A 19,299-nucleotide genomic window follows, 5' to 3' on the forward strand; every position below is an offset into this window, starting at 1 on the left:
CTGGCAATTAGTGTGGCTCCACTTACTCCTTCCAGCAAACCAAGTAGCTAATATTTCCCCGAGATGGTTCATGTGCACCATGAAATTCCCAACCTTTTTATTCCCCCTGTGCAGATCTACTTATATATGCACTTCTTAATTTTGATACTATCCGCTGACTCAGAAGCACTTGCCAACTAGTCCCTTATGCTACACTAAACAACTGTTGTGGGCAGCATATCTGTCTTCCTACAAGAACCCTAAAATGCATCATTTGCAGACTATAACCCTAGTAATGAAGCCCATGGAAGCTCTTTCCTAATGACCTGTCCTACAATGGCTGTTCTGTGGAATTTTGCATACAGCTTTCTAGCACTACTCAACCTATCAGAATCATACTACTTACCACACTGTTCATCACTGTTGTCACCACAGTCATTGTCTCCATCACAGTGCCATAGACTGCGTATGCAGTATCCATTCTGGCATGAAAACTCATCCTCCTCACACTCCCGTGGAGCTGTAGGGACACAGGATATAACAAGGGAACAGGGAAAACTACCATGGAGATTTGCTGAGCCAAGAAATCTCTGCATGCCACCCAGCATCCTTGGTACCATGCCCTCCTTCCAATATGGGGCAAGACTCACTGAGGGGACCCAGCTGCAGTGGAGAGGCAGTGCAAGAAACACATGGACTTGAGGAGGTGTAACTCATTTTACAAGTGTTTGCATTATATTAGATGCAGTCACTTGATACCTAGAGCTCAGATAAAACATCACAGTAATTATAGCCACTACTAATAACTACTTTTGTGCTTAGTAATGTGAATATCTGTGGGTGTGTACAGATAGAGTGGAACAGAGTGAAAGAAATACACTCCCATAAGAGTTAATAATACTGGAGATACACCAGCACCATTTTATTTGCACTCAGAAAATGGTTCTGCATAGAAGTCTGCAATAACAGTTCAAAACACACTTCTGGCATGTTGCTCCTGCTCTAGACAGAGACTCTCCCTGCTCATCTGGGCCAGGGTCAAAACGACCACTTAAGAGATGTGAACAATTCATTTCCCCTAGCCAAAGCAGGACCAGAAATCAACCTGGGCCCACAATGGCCCTATCAGAACCACATTTAGCACCATTCATAAAGGTAGCAAATTCTGAACTGCAGGTCCCAAAAAAAGCAGAGTCTTTTGAGAGATGTTACTAAAACGTAAAGAGTCTAACAAAGACGCTATAGAGTAAAAGCACTGAAGATAACTGGCCTTCTTGCAAGCAAGTCTCACTGACTTAGAAGGTATGTGGTGGACACCACTGAGCACACAGAAGAGTGCAGTACAGTGGACTTTATAGCTAACTTACTCAGGGACTTAATCAATCAGACAGCTAGGATCCACAAACAGAAAGTGCTCACAGGTCTCAGCCCCCTATTTGCAAGATGCTAGTATGTTGGACAGTATATGAAAGCTATAAATAAATTTGCATGAGGAACCTTCTCCTGCTCCCCATGCCATCTTTAAACTATTCCATGTTCATTCATTCCATTTCTATATTCCACTAGCCAAAGCTCTCTGCAAAGTTCACACAAATTACCAAATTAGAAAACCCAGCATAATAAAATAGAATATAAAATCTTTTAATGTACAAAACTTCACAAAATTAAAAAATCTTAGATATAAGTTACAATAAGATACTAGGATCTGATAAAAAAACCTGGCATTAAAAGACTTGTCATATGCTGCCAAACTAAGTCTTAACCAGATGCTGAAAAAACAATTACTTGGTATCTATACTACCAAAGACGACACAATGGGATGCACTAGGGAAAAGGGGAGATTTACATGGGGCTCAGAACTGAGATAAATCTATCTATTCTAAGGCATTCCCAAAGCAGTAATGGATCACAGCAAAGAGTTCCAGAAAGCCCCTCACCCAAAAAAAAGCAGGCCAAAGAAAAGAATCTTTCAACATTTTCCCACTACCCAGCTATCTTCTACAAGCACCATGACAATACCATACACTGAACTGACTCAACTCTACCTACAGATGCCACCTTCATAGAAGACATGGGACTTTAGGAAGTGTCAGAACTATGAACCCCACAGCCTGGGACTATACTTTTTTTTCCCAAAGCCCACCAAATGAGTTCATCCTGTGATTATTTTTTGATCTCAGCTCCCATTAGTTACTTGATATACAACACAACAACCTACCCTGCTAAAAACCAATACAGTGTGAGTTGTTTGTGGAACAACCCACAGTGTGCCTGACTATCAGGCTTTCCATGGGTTGTTTTCCCCCTTATTCTCTCCTAGTCCTCTAGCTGGTATCTCAGGGACTACTTGGCAGAACCCATCTTCCTTGGAGTCTTCCTCGATGACGATGGAGCTTGGTTTGGGATGTTTGAGAAGGAAAGGGAAGTCTTGTTCCCGAACCATGTACAGAGACTCCAATCGTCTGTATGTCAGGTGTGAGGATTAGGGAGCTGCCATGTATCCATTATTGCTTGCCTAAGCGTTGTAATGAAAGGCAAAGCGATGCAGGAGGAGTCCTCCTTCCACATGATGTTGTAGATATTGTCCTGATTTGCATCAATGAAGTGCTGGACATCTATCTCTAACAACTTCGTAATTCTGGAGAGCAGCTCCGCGAAGTTGCCGTGAGAGTCTCCAGGGGAGCCTGGACCCTGAGTTGAGATCACTGCATCTGATGATGTTGACACCTGTTGAGAGTTGTCCAAGTTGGAGTCTGAGTCATATGGAGGACTCAAGGAAGACTCGACAGGTGAAGGCGAAGGTTGAAAAAGGGCAGCCGCAGAGGTTGATGGAGCACCCTGCAACACCGAATGAGGGGTGGAGTGATGAGGACTCATTGGTTGTCTCAGGTAGTAACCATAGGGAGGACAGCAGTCCCATGGATAGGGACATGACGGATCAAACTCCCCGTATGGTAAAGGGACCCAGTACTTGGAAGGTTGGACTGGGACCTGTTGCTGTGCGAGGAAGGATGGGCATTGAGGAGCTCTTGGAGATCCCTGCGGAGATGATGGCATCGGTGTCGAGGAACTAACAGGTGGCAGGTCCACGCACAACCAAGGTGGAAGTTCTCGGATTTCGCCATCCAACATAGACTCTCTAGTCACAGGGTCAGAACGTTCCAGACTAGATGGAGCCAAAATGACAATCTGAGGTGGAGACCCTGGTGGAGTCATTTGTATACCGACTGAATAGAGGGATCAGTCAGAGTCAGAATCAAGGCGGCAATCAGGACCAAAGGTGGAGTGGACACCAATTCAGAGCGGGGCACCTTAGGATGTTTTATGTGCCTACGCTCTGCCTTGTCAGGTTTGTCCTTCTTGGGTCTCTTAGATGCAGAAGACTCGTTGGACCCAATGTGCTTCCTCTTCTCCTTCTGCTTGCAGTGAGGAGAGCTTTCCCTCCTGTCGCATTCCCCTCAGATGGATGAGGAGGAGTGGGTTTAGTTCAGGGGTCTCAAACTCGCGGCCCGCGGGCCAATTGCCGGGACTGGTGGGGCACGGGGGAGGGGCCCTGAGGCCTTCAAAGCGCCAGCGGCGCCAGGGTCAGCTGCGGGATGAGCGGCCCACCACCACCGTGGTGGTGGAATACTTGATGCGGCCCAGCCTCACCCAGACTCTACTTCCAGCGGCCCCCAGATACGTTGAGTTTGAGACCCCCGGTTTAGATGCGCTGGTCTCCACCAAAACTTTTTTCATGGCGAACAAAGCCTGGTCTCAGAGCATCTTCTGCAGACGGTTTTCATGGTTCTTGCGGGCCTGTCTGGTAAACGACTGGCAATGGCCCCACTTATCAGTTCTGTGACCTTCTCCCAGGCAGAGAAGACACAGGTTGTGTGGGTCAGTGGAAGACATTTTGGCTCCGCACTAAGAATATTTGCGGAAAGCCACCCGCTGCACCATCGAAGAAAAGAGAGAGGAAAACAGCGAACGAGAAGAATAACAATAGAGGGCGGGTGGGTGGGTGGGTGGGTGGGTGGATAGATAGATAGATAGATAGATAGATATAGGGGGGTAAGAGGAAAGGGAGGAAATAACAATGAAAAATGAGGGGGGATTGGATGGGTAATAACTTGGATAGAGAGTACAGAAAAGTTGTAAAGTCAAGAGAAAAACAGTCAAAACTTTATCAGAATATAGTTGTGAGAGAAAAGCGAAAGGCTCGAGGGCACAGCAAATGGTGGCTGCAAGATGACTTGGGAAATGGTGGGCATTCCGCCCATTTATGCTACGGAGGGGAGGGTGTGGAATTCCCACCGAAAACTGTTAAAGTTGTTTAATGTTCCCAGCAACAGGCACTGTGCAGGCGCAGTACCCATAATGTGTGATGCACAGAGGCCATGACGAAGACCTAAATATATCACTGTTACATGAGTTAAATTTCCTACAAGCTAAAGAGAAATCTAGTACTTCCTGCAGTTTAATAATTCCTCAATTCAATTAATAGTTGGCAGAGCATTATTAAGGGACACAAATAAAGTATACTTGCAAATAATCTCTTCTTCAACCTCTTGGAATAAACAATGGGCCAACCAGGTGTTGGCATTAGAAGAGACATTATGGGAAGAACTGAAACAATGTAACACTCCCCCACACACACTTAAGAAATACTCTGCCTTCTTAAAAACCAATATGAAGTGAATAAAATACATAATGATTTGGCATGCACCCAGCGGTTATACTAGAAGTCTGAAGAAAAGGCAGGCAAGCTACTTGCTTTCAGACTAAAACAAATCAAGAGCAGAGTCACCATTGCTTGCGCTAAGGATAACAAAGGACAAGAACAGAAAGGTGTGAAAGCTACCAATGGCCTATTCCAATCATGTGCTTCCACTATGTACAGAGGTGGCACTGTCGCCAGTAATGCTATTTAGGACTTCCTGAAGAAAACGGAGATGCCTGGTGTTATGACAACACAAAAGAGCTTAGATCCCTTCTTACAGCCACTGGCCTAATTTGCATAACAAAACTATTCATGATTTCTTAACTGTGGCTTGCTGATTGACTGCTTCTGGTACACTAAGCAAAACATACAACTCAGGACTCATGGTTATTAAGGGAGAAATTTAACCCAGAGTTATAACCTATGGTTTGTCCTTGGATTTTAACCAGGTCATTTCTCGCGCAACAACCCAAAAGAATTCTAGGACTGGCCATCATGCTAAGTGCACTGGAAGTGGTCAAGAAGGTTTGTTCATTCCCAAATAAGGCAGGGTTAAGAAAATCTCAGTCTTTCTTCTCAGTCAGGTTCAGAGAATACACTGAAGCTCACGAACACCATTTTGCTTGAGGGTTGTGTCATGCAAACCTAGTACAGATGGGTTATATAAGCGTTGCACAAAGATCTAGGTCTATTTTAGGTTCTGTGAGGATTTTTGAAGCCTCATAACACCCAGTGGTTTTCAACCTTTTTACAGTTGGGGACCAGCAAAAATAGGAAAATTATTTTGGGGACCGCTGAGGCAGAAATTAAAAGAATTATATACATAATATAGTATTTTGTGTATTAATTTTTAATATAGTACCAAAAAAAGAAAATTCTTTAAAATAACCAAAAAATGAGCAGTAAAATGCTAATAAAAGAATAAAATATTGAAATTAAATATAACTGAATACAACTGAGACTTTTAGGGAGCAACATGTAATTCAAATAAGACTGTGAAATCTGCTGTTGCTTCTTTTCAAGAACTGGAGCATTGAACTAGAGGAGAAGGTGAGGGAGGGAACAACAGGAAAGTGAGAGTTCTTGTTATATATCTTACACCATCCCATGTGTAATATTGAGAAGGAGAGGTATTCTTGTATTAGATCTCAGAAACTTTTAATAAACAATACTTTAGGACAACAAAAACTTACGGCAGTCCTGTTCATCAGAATCATCCTCACAGTCATTGTCCCCATCACAGACCCATGAACGACGGATACATTTCCCATTGTCGCAGTGAAAATCCAGAGGTGAGCAAGTAGGCAGCACTGAAATAAAGTAAGAAGAACAGAGGTAAAGCAAAGCTACTAGGAACATACACATGCACTCAAGGAAACCAGAGAAATTATACATTATGTAAGCACAGAGGAAGAGCCATGCTAGATCCAGTCAAGGTTACATGTAGTCCAGCAGCCTGTTTGCACAGCAGCCAACCAGCTGCCCACAGGAATCCACAAATAGGATATGAGTGCAACAGCTCCCTCATAAAGCCATCCAAGTTGACTACATCCTGTGGAAGTGAATTCATAGTTTAACCATCTGGTCTGTCTAGAAATACTTCTGAAGCTCCCACCAATCGGCACTGAGTTCTAGTATCATCACAGAGGGATGAAATCTCTCCATATCCACACAATGCACAATTTTGAACATTACCAAGTACAAAAAGTAATAAATAATAATAAGAGTAATAAATATCACCACACAGGACATCAGCAGTTGGGTGGTACTGCCACACCTAGAAACATGCTGCACTCCTACCTGAACTCCTTTAATACCCAATTCAGTTCTTCTGAAAAACAATTTCTACCCCCAGGAAAGCACAACCCTGCAATGCCCTTCAAATTATGCTTCCAGTTATGTTAATTTTGCCATCCCTCTAGATTCCAAGTACATCTAATTGCTACCACAAGAGAGTATACAATACTGATGTAGAGTTATGCTAATGGAACAGGAGACTAGGTAGGTCTTCATCCAAAATAAATCTTGACCTATTAAATGGCAAGAAAGAGTCAGTCTTTCTAAGTAGAGTGCTTATTTGAAGCTGTGGTGGACTTAAGGATACATGGACCTATAATTCAGAGCCCCAGGCCTCTCTGACCAACATCCCACACTTTCTTTTCTGCCCACATTCACATAGAGGCAATTATACATACAAAAACAGACAGACAACTGTCCTATACCCCACTAGCCTCATGCTGGAAAATCTGCCACAGCAGGAGGATTGCAGTCACTCTGCCCTCAATGCCAGTTTTCACTTTCCGCACCACTGGAAACAAGCGCCATCTCTCATATCTTACTGTACCACAATGCCTTTCATGTTGTTTGATGCCAAGATTTCAAAAAACTCCCAACTAAAGGGCACAGGACAGACACCAAGAAATTTGTTCCAGAATGGTGGGGAGGAGTTAAGATTCGTACCCAAGTGAGTGAGGATGGTCTCCACTCTCAAGCAGGGAATGGGAAAGCCTCATGATTTTTCTCAGTCTCTCAGGTCCGAACTAGAGAACAAGTGGGACCTTTGTGGAATGTTCTTGTTCACTGTTCCCGTCAGTTCCTCCATAATATTGCCCCCTCACTCAGTTTTCCAGCTGTTCTCTCCAACAGCCAGTCAGTACACTAAGCATGCTCGAGTATACATAGGTTGTTTCAGAGCTGCTCTTCCCACTGGGTCTCTCTCTTAAAGATGCTTTGTACTTGGGCATACACCTCAAGGTTTCTCCAAGTCTGCCGGTATCTCCCCCTTGGGTATGGTTGGCACCATTTTGGCTACATTTTGGCAAATGAGACTGAAAAGAGAGGGATTAAGGAGAAGAAACACACATCTTCTTGACACATGGAACCAAGAAACAAAAAGTTTATTCCACAACTAGCACTGCCAAATCTCATGAGATTTTTGCAAAGACACACAAATAATTCTAATAAATATTTATTCTCAAGCTTCCCATATCTTTCCACTTATCCTATTCCTTTCTTCATTAACAGTAAGTTCCCCTTCCCAAAGCCTACAGCAGCTGTACAGCAGACATTTATGTGTCACTTCTTCGTAAACCACACAGCTACTTCCAAGCTAGGAATATTTCTCCCAGTTCCTCACAAAGTAAGAACCTGATCCTCAGTCTCTTCCTTCGTCCTTCCACTCAGTTGCTACCCTCTTCAATCAAACACAACAAATTAGGAGTCACTAACAGAATGAAAACAGACTGGAATTATTCCTGCTGGGCTGACAGACCTTTTAAAAAACAAAACCCCCACACTACTCCTTTAGCTACTGGCTAAAATGCAGCTAATTTGTCTGGCTGCCTCCTTGATATCATTTGTTTTAGAAAGAAAAATCTACATGCTAAATAAATAGGTGAACAATTTTCTCCAAATTTAGAAGTATTGGCCTAGAGAACACTGCCTAGTTAGCAGGTTTATCAAAGAGACTTCAGGAGATCCTATCTTCCTCGGCTTCTCACACCACTTTTTAGATAGTGTTTGGGACTCAAGACTGGTAAAGTGAAAATAGTTAAAAGAAAAAGAAATGCCATACAAGAATCCTGCACTTCTTGTACTGAAAAGAAAAACATAACTTCTTTTTCCTTTTCACTTAGGGTATGTGAATATTACACAATAAATAACAAGTGCAGATTTCTTGCTTAGAAACTGTTCATCTGGAAAGGCCTTCAGCACACCACAAATAATAACTTCAATGAGAACATGTATACAAGTATCAAACACTGTTGTTCAAACTTTACAAGCATCACATACCCATTGCCAAGCCTCCCCCCCTGCCCAGTTTAGAAAAGCAAAGCTGCTATCCCTAAAGGCTCGAATTCAAAAGGACAGCATAAATCAATCACAACCCAACCTCCTCCTGGGGATGAAAGAAACTCTCAGCCTTGTGAGGGCTGTGCTTTCAAGGGCTGCCAACTATGACTAGAAGGGAGAAGCACAGGATTTTGCTCCTGACAGGTGTGTTCTCCAAAGAAACAACGCTACTTCAACTATTTAAGACAGAATGAGAGAGAGAGATTGCGAAACCCTTTCATCCCTGCCCAGTCTAGTGATATTATCTTCCAGCTGTCATCAGCTGGCCTTCCTCTCTACTGAAGACGGAGAATGGAGAAGGAAGGAATGCAGCACTAACACAAGGAACAGAAGGAAAGACAGTTCCCCTTCCAGGCTAGGAATGACAGTCTTTCTGGTTTCCCAACACCCAACCACCTGGCATTGCTAACACTCTAGTGTAGCTCCTTCGCCCAACCTGGCTTTCTAATGAGATGAGTTGAACAACAACTCCTATCATTGCCCCCACCCTCCATAGCCAATGGCTGGGGGTGTGATGAAAGTTACAGTCTGACACAACTGGATGGCACCAGGTTGAGGAAGGCTGGTCTAGTTAACTGCACAGCACAGCCCCCTTTTTTGTTCCTTGCTATCCTGACTAATAACCAACATCTAGAAGGAGAAACAGATGCCTTACACCTGTTCATCCTTCTGGTTACTCTCCCAGCCTGAGGGTTCCAGGTAGTCTTGTCAACCGCCCCCCGGGCCTGTTGGTGCTGCTGCTTAACGCCAGGTCGGTCCACAATAAATCTTCCCTCATCCATGACTTGATTGTGGATGAGGGGGCTGACCTGACTTGCATTACAGAGACCTGGGCGGGGGGGGGGGGGGGGAGTCTCCCTCTCTCAACTGTGCCCGCCCGGGTATCTGGTTCAGCACCGACCACGCCTGGAGGGGAGGGGAGGGGCGGTCGCTTTGGTTTATCGAGCTTCCTTTTCCCTCACGGGGCTTCCTGTCCCCTCGAGGCCGGGTCTAGAGTGCCTCTACTTGGTGTTGGGCAAGCAAGACAGACGGGATTCTGTTGGTGTACCATGCACCCTTCTGCCCAACAGACTCCCTGCCTGAGCTGATGGAGATCGTCTCGGATTTGGTGTTGAAGACTCCCGGGATGTTGGTCCTGGGGGACTTCAATTCCATGCCGAGATGGTTCTGACCGGGGCGGCTCAGGACTTCATGGCCTCCATGGGGCTGTCTCAGCACGTCACTGGCCCGACCCATGAATGTGGACACACTCTAGACCTGTTTTTCTCGACAGGACAGGAGGAGGGTGACCTGAGGGTGAGGAACCTGTGTCTGACTCCCCTGTCATGGTCAGATCACTTCCTTGTGAGGTTTGAGCTCGAGATTGGCCTTTCCCTCTGTAAGGGTGCAGACCCTATTGTGCTGGTCCACCCCCGGAGCCGGATGGATCCGGATGGATTCCTGAAGGCCCTGGGGGATTTCCCGGTTGATAAGGCTGGTGCTCCTGTTGAAGCTCTGGTCGAACTATGGAATGGGGAAATGACCAGGGCTATTGACATGATCGCTCCCAAGCGTCCTCTCCCACCTGGCAGAGCCTATTCATCCCCTTGGTATACACTGGAATTACGGGCGATGAAGCGGGTTGTGAGACATCTAGAGCGTAGGTGGAGGAAATCACGGGATGAATCTGACCGAACACACTTGAGAGCCCATTATCGGGCCTATGCTGTGGCGGTGAGGGCAGCGAAAAAGAAATTCTTCTCTACTTCCATTACCTCCTCACAATGCCGTCCGGCGGAGCTATTTCGGGTGGTACAGGGGCTGGTACATCTGGACCCAAAGAAAGACCTTGTGCCACCCTCGAAGGCCTGCTGTGACGACTTCGCCAAGCATTTCCGGGAGAAAATCGCTCAGATTCGTCACAAGCTGGACTCTACTACTGAATCAGATTCTACTGGGGAGGTGCCAATGTTGCCATCTGGTCCACAATTGATGGATGAGTTTCAGTTGTTGCGGCCTGATGATGTGGACAAGGTGCTTGGACAGGTACGCCCTACCACCTGCTTACTGGACCCTTGCCCATCTTGGCTTCTCAAGACAGCCAAGGACGGGATTGGGACCTGGATCCTGGAGGTTGTCAGCACCTCTCTGAGGGACGGCCAGGTACCTGCCCCTTTAAAGGAGGCGGTAGTCCGGCCAGTCATCCCGTTTCTGGGCAAGGTGTTAGAGCGGGTGGTGGTGGGACAAATCCAAGCACTCTTGGATGAAACTGATTATCTGGACCCATTTCAGTCCAGCTTCAGACTCGGGTATGGTACTGAATCTGCCTTGGTCACCCTGTATGATGACCCGTGCAGGGAGAGAGACAGGGGGAGTGGGTCCCTGTTAGTTCTTCTGGACCTTTCAGCGGCTTTCGATACCATCGACCATGGTATCCTTCTAGATAGGCTTGCGGGATTGGGAGTTGGAGGCACTGCTTTGCAGTGGTTCTGCTCCTATCTCAAGGGCCGTTTCCAGAAGGTGGTGCTGTGGGGCTATGGCTCTGCGCCATGGCAGCTATGCCATGGAGTTCCGCAAGGGTCCATTTTGTCCCCCTTGCTATTCAACATCTATATGAAACCGCTGGGAGAGGTCATTAGGAGGTGTGGGCTGTGGAATCATCAGTACGCTGATGATACCCAGCTCTACCTCTCGTTCTCAACTAATCCAGGTGAGGCGGTGGCTGTACTGAACCGGTGTCTGGCCAAGGTAATAGGCTGGATGAGGGCCAATAAACTGAAGCTCAATCCAGACAAGACGGAGGTCCTGTTGGTAGGTGGGTCGGGCTTTGGGTTGGGGGACTTGGACCTTGTCCTGAACGGGGTTGCACTCCCTCTTAGGGACAGGGTTCGCAGCTTGGGAGTGCTCCTCGACCCAGAGCTGACATTAGAAGATCAGATAACAGCAGTGGCGAGGAGCGCCTTCCTTCAGCTTCCGCTGATCCATCAGCTGCGTCCCTACTTAGAGAACGACTGCCTGGCGACTGTGACTCATGCACTGGTAACTTCCTGATTAGATTTCTGTAACACGCTATACGTGGGGCTACCCTTGAAGACGGTCCGGATACTTCAATTGGTGCAAAATAGAGCTGCCAGGTTGCTGACGGGGACTGGGCGTTGTTCTCATATAACCCCAGTTCTCCGTCTGCTTCACTGGCTCCCCATTGAAGTCCGGGCCCAATTCAAGGTGTTGGTTATCACCTATAAAGCCCTTAATGGCTTGGGACCTGGTTATCTAAAGGAGCGCTTGAGTCCATATATGCCCTCCCGCCCCTTGAGATCAGCAGGGGAGGCCCTTCTCTGGGAGTCCTCTGTGAGGGATATTGGGAGGGTGAGTACCCGGCGGAGGGCCTTCTCTGCGGTGGCATCCCACCTAAGGAATGCGCTCCCCAGAGAGGTCCACCTGGCACCGTCATCATTTGGTTTTCAGCGCCAGGCCAAGACCTTTTTATTTAAACGATATTTTAATTGTTAACTGGTTTTTATTTAATGGTTTTATATTTGCTGAGAAACTCCAAATTTTTAATATCATTCTATGCCTGATTGTTTGTTCTTTGTGAGCCGCCCTGAGGCTTCGGCAATGGGTGCGGCATAGAAATGGTACGTACATACGTACGTACGTACGTACGTACGTATAAATAAATATGTGCAAGGGCCAGAATGTTTTCTTCCCCACCAAAATATTCCACATTTGCTATCTTTAAGAACTTGCTTTAAGAAAAGGAGGAAAATTTCTGCTTGACCAGAAAGAAGAGACTAAACATGGCTGCAGTACATAGCCAGACCAGATATTCCCTGTTGAATATTCCTCTCCAGGATGGGTCACCCATTCCCTACAAAAGGAGAGTGAAATCTTGCTGGCTAGTGCTGCACCTGATTTCATGCATTGGAACCCAATTCCCAAGTTGAGAACTGGGTTTCTTCAGCTGGAGGGGCACAGAAACTCTATTATCACTTTTGTCCCAATCCATGGAGGTTGGGGATAGAGACAGATGGCTCATTCTGCATCTACCTGTACACTCTATGTGAAAAGAGGCTTGAATATTTTAAGGGTTTTCCATTTAGAAAATAATCACTAAGAGGTACATTTATGGTTTAGACTTTAGAACAGAGGAAGAAAGACTTTAGGCACCAAGGCTATGCCTGATACCAGACAGGCTGTATACATGCATGAATTGTAGGCATGCATTGTAACAGGTACGAGCACAAACATACACGTACACACACATTCCAGGGATCACCCACACAGATTGTTCAGTTCTTCATGCTTGCAACAGTGCTGCAAAAGCTATTTGTACAAAGAAACTGGTGGCCCTGAAGGTAGATGACAAGTGACAGCACTGGGGCATAGGGGTCTGCTGTTGAGGGGCTGCAGGATGTGCACCTATTTAGAGATGGTGGGCAGAGAAAGATTTGTTTGTTCTCTATCATAACATTAGAAATTGAGGTCACCCAATGAAGTTGGGCACAGTAGATTCATAGAAACAGAAAGAGTCATAAGGGGGAAAGAAGCAAGTTAACACCACACAACACAAAATTAACTTTTTAAAAACTTACAAGATGTGCTGAAGGCCACTGCTTAAAATGGCTTTGTGTGTGTGGGGTTGTGTGTGTGTGTGTGTGGGGGGGGTGGTGGTGGTAAGAAATTCATGGAAGATATGAGTGTCATCCATGGCTACTAGCTATGATAAACAGAACCCTCATAGTCAGAGACAGTAGCTATTACACATCCAATGCTTTGGGACAAGCAGCAGACAGGGACTGTTGCCCTCCTGTCCTCCTCTTTATTTTTACTAATACTTATATACCACTTAATATAATAAAATTTCTTCACATATAGATATTAAAATCACATTTGCGACTATTCAAATTATTTCAGCTACAGTAACAACAAATAAATAAAAATCACATAGTTACACACAATTCCAACTGCGATAACCTTACTTTCTGTGGTCTTCTTGAAAGCATCTGGCTGACTGCTACTGGAAACAAGACTCTACCTAAGACTCTTCATCTAATTCAGCAGGGCTTTTTATGTTCCCTCAGGTTTACCTCTGTTACATTCCCAATATTTAGCCATTATCTGACCCCAATTCACACATGCTGTGAATTTTAGAGACCTACTAAAAAGGAAAGCACCGAAGTGCAAGAAACGCAGTATCTAGCCAGTCTTTCACATAGCCATGCTACTTTTTCTTACAGTTTCCTGTCTTTTAATTAGAAATTTTCTCTGTCTTTGAGAGCTCCACTTCCTTCTCAGCCAGCTTTGCCAATTCTATTGTACAGCAGAATACGGAGTCTTGTTTTTAATCTCAGCAATAGGGCTATGCCTGGTTGCCTGAAAAACATTAATTTGCTTGCCATAGGCAACCAGGTTTATACTTACGATTAAATCTGTGCTTACACACACATACAACACACACTTTCCATAGCATTTTTCTCAGCACAAAGAGAAAAAGGGCCACACATAACGTTTGTACATCTTTCTTTCATACACTTCAGGTTTCTATTATGGTTACTAGTTCTCTAAACAGTTTGTTCCTTCTCTAAACTGGTCTCCAAAGCTGGGATGCTTGAGGAATTCCAATAAGAACTGACCTGACCTGCGTTTCCTAAATTAATACACTGATTGTAACATAGCCATCCTTTGCATCTCTTGGATTTCATACTTCTTTGACCTATACAATGCAGTTCTCAGATCAAAAATGTATTTAAAATATGTTTAAATGCACAGTTTGAGATCTATAGTTTCTAAATGCAATTTTGAAAAGAACACAAGTTTACAAAGCAACACTATGGCCCCTAGACAGCATCTACGAGGTCACAAGATTCTGCAGATTTTCAGTTTCCGAGTCAGAAAAGAACTCTGACCTATGGGGTTGGGGATTCACAGTTGGCTTTATTCCTTGCTACTTGCAGCTAAGTGCAGAAAGAACAACACCAGCTGCTTCTCCAAGGTCATGAGAGCAACCCCAAAGAAAGGGTTAAAAAGCAGGTGTTGGGGGGGGTTAGGAGAGGAGCTGTGGTCCTCCAGGATATGATGTCATCATAGGCATCCCAGCTGACTTACAGATTGGGAGGAGCAGGGAGGTAAACGTAGCCTCTGTGCTTTTTCTGCCCTGTAAAAATGATCATAATCCTCTGAGTTAATATGCTTAAGGGAACCCCATTTAGAAGAATATTTTGTAAGAATATTTTTAAGAATGCGTATTTAAATATGATCATATAAATTTTTGTAAAATTCACAAATTAATAGAGAAATAGGATGGAATACACTTAACAGTGAACATACAGAAAAGCAGCAAAGATCAAAACCAGACTTTTCCATCTATCCTTACTTCAATGAATCAGTAAAATAAATATGGTCTCATAATTTTCTTCAAGTGCAATTCCAACCCTGGCTTATAATCAACACAATCTAAAGAAGTAGCATTGCTCCCAAAATGAAGGAATTAAATGGGATCTGGGTCTACCGGGTTGGGGAAACAAGTAAATGAGGTTTGATTTCACCCGAGGTCTAATTTTCCACCAAGAAAATGAGAATGACCATCATGAAACCAACTTAACTGAGGTTAGAAAGTCAGGCAGTCTCATCCTTTTGCATGCTTTCCTAAAGGGCCTCCTGAAGATTTTAGTAAACCATGATCACAATAAACACATAAAATGTAAACCAACAGAGAAGTGCAAATTATGCACAACAAATCAGAATTATTAGTTTAAAATCTAGATGATGATGATGACGATGATGATGGCTGTTATTTACAAAGCAGAACTCACAAACTTGTAAGCATTTGACAGTCCCCTTTTAGTATCTGAACTAGTTATAGGATTTCCCTATATCAATTATATGACATGACAACCTATCAAAGGTTACTAGCCACAGGGGACTGCCATGTCCTCCAAACCTTACCACTTCCCACAAGGTGGCTTTTTTTTTTTTTTTTTTTTGGCAACAAGTACCCTTGACAACCCATGACTTGTTCTAGGGAATGTTCAATCTGTGATGGGTTATGGTGTTGTCCAAACCTGGGACAGCAATTTCATGGTGTATCTGCTACCGAGCCAGACAGTAAAAGCAGCAAGAACTCCAGCCACATTTCTCACTCCTGCCCTTGCTACGAATAGTGATTGTCCCAAGCATTGCACTGGTTCACCACTCTTTAAAAAAAAAAAGCTCCCCATAAATTTACACAAATATATTCACAATTTTTAATTAGGATCATTAGTCTTTCACAAGTGTGTTCTTATGGCTGTCCCATATGTGTAGCCTTGTCTGCAAATGTTCTTGCATGTTTCATTCACCAAAGAGAGTTCTGAGGATCAGTGGGCAACATACAGGGAATGTGACACAGTGAGACTGCATATGGACTAATTCGCACACAGTTGCTAGGGACCAATTGGCAAGTTGTCAGTTGAATACTATCCAAAAAAATGGGGAGGGGCAGGAAAAGGGAAAATGCAGCAAAGGAAGAGCCATCAAAAGGAGGGGGACAACATGTCCCTCTTAGCAAAGTACTCCTCTTGCTTTTCAGTGTTCAACTGACATTTTTCAGTGACCTCCACCATTCTAGCACTTCCTAGTACTCCAGAAAGGGGAACGATATGCTCTCCTAACTTTTTGCATTCTTTATATGAGTTCTTACTACTGCAGTCCTGACAATTCTAAAAGAACACAGACATCTATGCTATTTTAATGGCTGGGAAGAAAATGGAAGGAAGGTTGCACCAATTTCATGGCAGGGCAATAAATGGCAGGAAAATAAGCACACCTGTAGTAATGGAGCAATCAGAAGGCAGGTGGGGGGAATCATATATTTAGATGTTTCCTCACATAAAAATTTGCAGTAGACAGAAAAAACCATGCTAGTAAGGTGACTGGGCTATATTCCTTTTTCCTACTTTTGAAAATGTGAGTGAATACAGAGGGGTACTCAAATACAGGATTCCCATGTGCAGTTTTCAGGGATATAATTCCAGGAAGGATGTGCCATGTGTTTCTAAATGTGCAGATCAATCCTCCCTCTACAGCAATTATGAAGCATTCACATGAATGATTTCATTCAGCTCATGTGGGTTGGCCAGCACACTCTGCTCAACTGCAATTAAATGCTTCACAGATCCAAAAGGCAGCAAGCACCCATGATCTCACTTACACTGCCAATCCTAGAGCATTCCTACAAAAGTCCACATGGCTTTAATTACAGAGCTTTCCATTTTCTGCATATGTTAATAGAGACTGAGATCTTATTATGCTTCACGTTAATAAGAATAGGAATATTTTTGCATCATATACTTGAGTGTAGTACATGGGTTAAAAAGAGACCATTAACTTCCAGGGTCACAATCTGAGATCTTGCACAGTTACTTCTTGGGTGAATCCAGGTTAAATGCACTATGAAAATTCTTTGTGGGAAGTATGCTCGCACAAAAACTTTAAAAACAAGCATCTGCCCCCAGTGTAGTGCTCTCTGACACAAAAGCAACTCTTGCATTCTGGACAATGAAGAGCATGGTATTACTAAAAACCTCCTCACACCACACTGAAGTTATTTTTTAGTTCCACTAACTTCTGGAAATATCATCTTCCTTGCCATAAAACCTCTAAGTGCTAGAGGGGCAGCTCACATTGCTGCAGCCTTTCCCATCACATCATCCCTGCTTACTGACCAGACAGTCCCAGGCCTCAGCTGCAGCTTTGAGGCTGTAACCTCCCCCAACCAACATATGCAGCCTTGAGCCCCGGCGTGACTAATCACCAAAGGCCTGTGCAGTCGCTGCCTGGAAGGGAATTTGCATGCTGGCTCTCTGGGGGAGAATTCTTCAGGCTCCCACAGGGTTAGGCCATTAGCGCTGGTTCAGAGCAGATACCATTATCCTATTGAACTGCTGCTACTCTCACGAGGCAACTGCTCAAAATGAAATTCCTGCCCTACAGGGAGCAGTTCCTCCCAATTTAATACTCTCCTTAAATATGAAAAATGAGCTTCAGGTTAGGGGAGCTGAGAAGGGTGGGAGGGAAGAGGACACAGAGAAACAGTTATACCCAGATGGAACCCCTGAGTCTTCTTCAGCAGCAAACAAGTATGTCTGCCAATCTAGCCAGAGCGAGATTGTGTTCACACTAGGCCACTATACTGCTATCACCAGCATATTTTTAAAAATGGGGAAAACCCATTCCCTTTCTGAGTGGCAATCTAGTATTTATCTATTATATTTATGCCCCTCCTTTTTCCTGCAAGGAACCCAAGGCACTTTACACAAGCCTCCTCCTCCTCTCCATTCTATCCTCACAACAACTATGGGCCCAGAGTCACCCAGTGGGCTTCATGGCTGAGTGGGATCCCCAGTCCAGCACTCTAACCACAACACCATACTGTAGGAGGAGCTAATAATCCCTATCACCACTTCTGAAACACAGGAGAACTCAAGTCCATAATTCTGTCTCACCCCCCCAATGCTTTCATGTACTATCTACTCTTATTTTGGCAGCCTGTCTAGTTGTGTATTATACTGTGGATTCCTCTGCTAATATGCATTTGATACTCTTGATTTTGACTAGATCTACTTCCATGAGTCAGTCCCTGATCTTCTGGTACCATCCTAGCCTGAAGTTGCTGAGTATTGCAAAGCTGCCATCATGTCACTTAGCCTTTCCCAACAATTTCCAGCAAAAGCTTTGTCCTACAGTTAACATCCCTGACTACTGGCTATCCTAAGTGGGGAAAGGCTGATGTAGCACAAGAACTAGACTTGATACGTACTCAACGTGGTAGTTGCAGGACTTTTCATATATTATTTTCTCCACAAGAAGAGATCAGCAGTGGAAGACCATATGCTTTCATACTTCCTTTTTGGTCATTCCCAGTGCTTAGCATAGTGAGAAATGAGAATTAGGAGATTCTAGTTTTGGATACAGACTCTTATTTGACACCAGGAAATTTAATTCTCATCTGTCAGTTCAGATGATCACCTTTCCACATGAGGAGGGGAAGGAATGGGACAAAGGAATGTGCAAGTACAACATTCACAGTTTTTCAATGGGAGGGGAACTGCATACATTTATATATTCTGCTGGTTGTCTTGATATTGCCACCGATGAACATTTTCCTTTTACTTAGTTCAACGTGTTTCAGAAAAGTATGTAAGTGCAACTCACTTCACTATATCCTTTCAAACCCTAAAGCAACAGGGACTCAACACATATGTTTCATTACACATGACTTACCACATTACATGAAGAGAGTGCAAAACCAGTCTTATTGTTAGTGATTCTAGAAAAAGCCCCCAGCTAGAACACTCATATTTTAATTTATACAATTAAAACAGAATGCACTTTCATGGTAGAAAAGCAATCCTTAAGAGAAAAAGCAAACATCACCTGTGAGTCTTTTATACCAGGCCAGGCCTATACCAGGCCAGGCCTTTATGGAACTCACGTTTAATTTGCACCATCATTTTGCAAACTCATTGAGCAGGTCTGAAAAGGGAAGTAATGGAGATGAAAACAAACCCTTTCCCTCCAATTTTTACTTTCTTAGGAGGTCCTAGACTATATAAAACTGGTTACAAGGGGGTGCCTAACCAAATGGTAAATGTAAAATGTACAAGCTCCAGCCAATAAAAACAAAACTAAATCAAATGTCAGGGTTTCAGTGAAATTACCAGGGATCTAGGCATATTAGCAAAAATCTAAAACAGCCTTCTCCAACCTGGTAGTACAGATGCGTTGGACTACTATTATAATTTCCA

At 44.1% G+C, this 19,299-nt stretch overlaps 1 protein-coding gene across 6 annotated transcripts in view; it reads right to left on the reverse strand.

Moving 5' to 3' along the window:
- The window catches only part of LRP4 (LDL receptor related protein 4), a 120,907-nt gene that overhangs the window by 46,063 nt on the left and 55,545 nt on the right, over positions 1–19,299 (reverse strand). For all 6 annotated transcript variants that reach the window (XM_044435818.1, XM_044435817.1, XM_044435815.1 and 3 more), the window contains exons 3-4: positions 5,875–5,991; positions 386–499 (exon numbers count right to left, since the gene is read on the reverse strand). In XM_044435818.1, the coding sequence (XP_044291753.1) occupies positions 386–499; positions 5,875–5,991 (231 nt within the window). The remainder of the gene's footprint in view (positions 1–385; positions 500–5,874; positions 5,992–19,299) is intronic.

Source organism: Varanus komodoensis, unplaced genomic scaffold (assembly GCF_004798865.1).
Source record: "Varanus komodoensis strain SLA01 unplaced genomic scaffold, ASM479886v1 scaffold3, whole genome shotgun sequence".
NCBI lineage: Eukaryota > Metazoa > Chordata > Lepidosauria > Squamata > Varanidae > Varanus > Varanus komodoensis.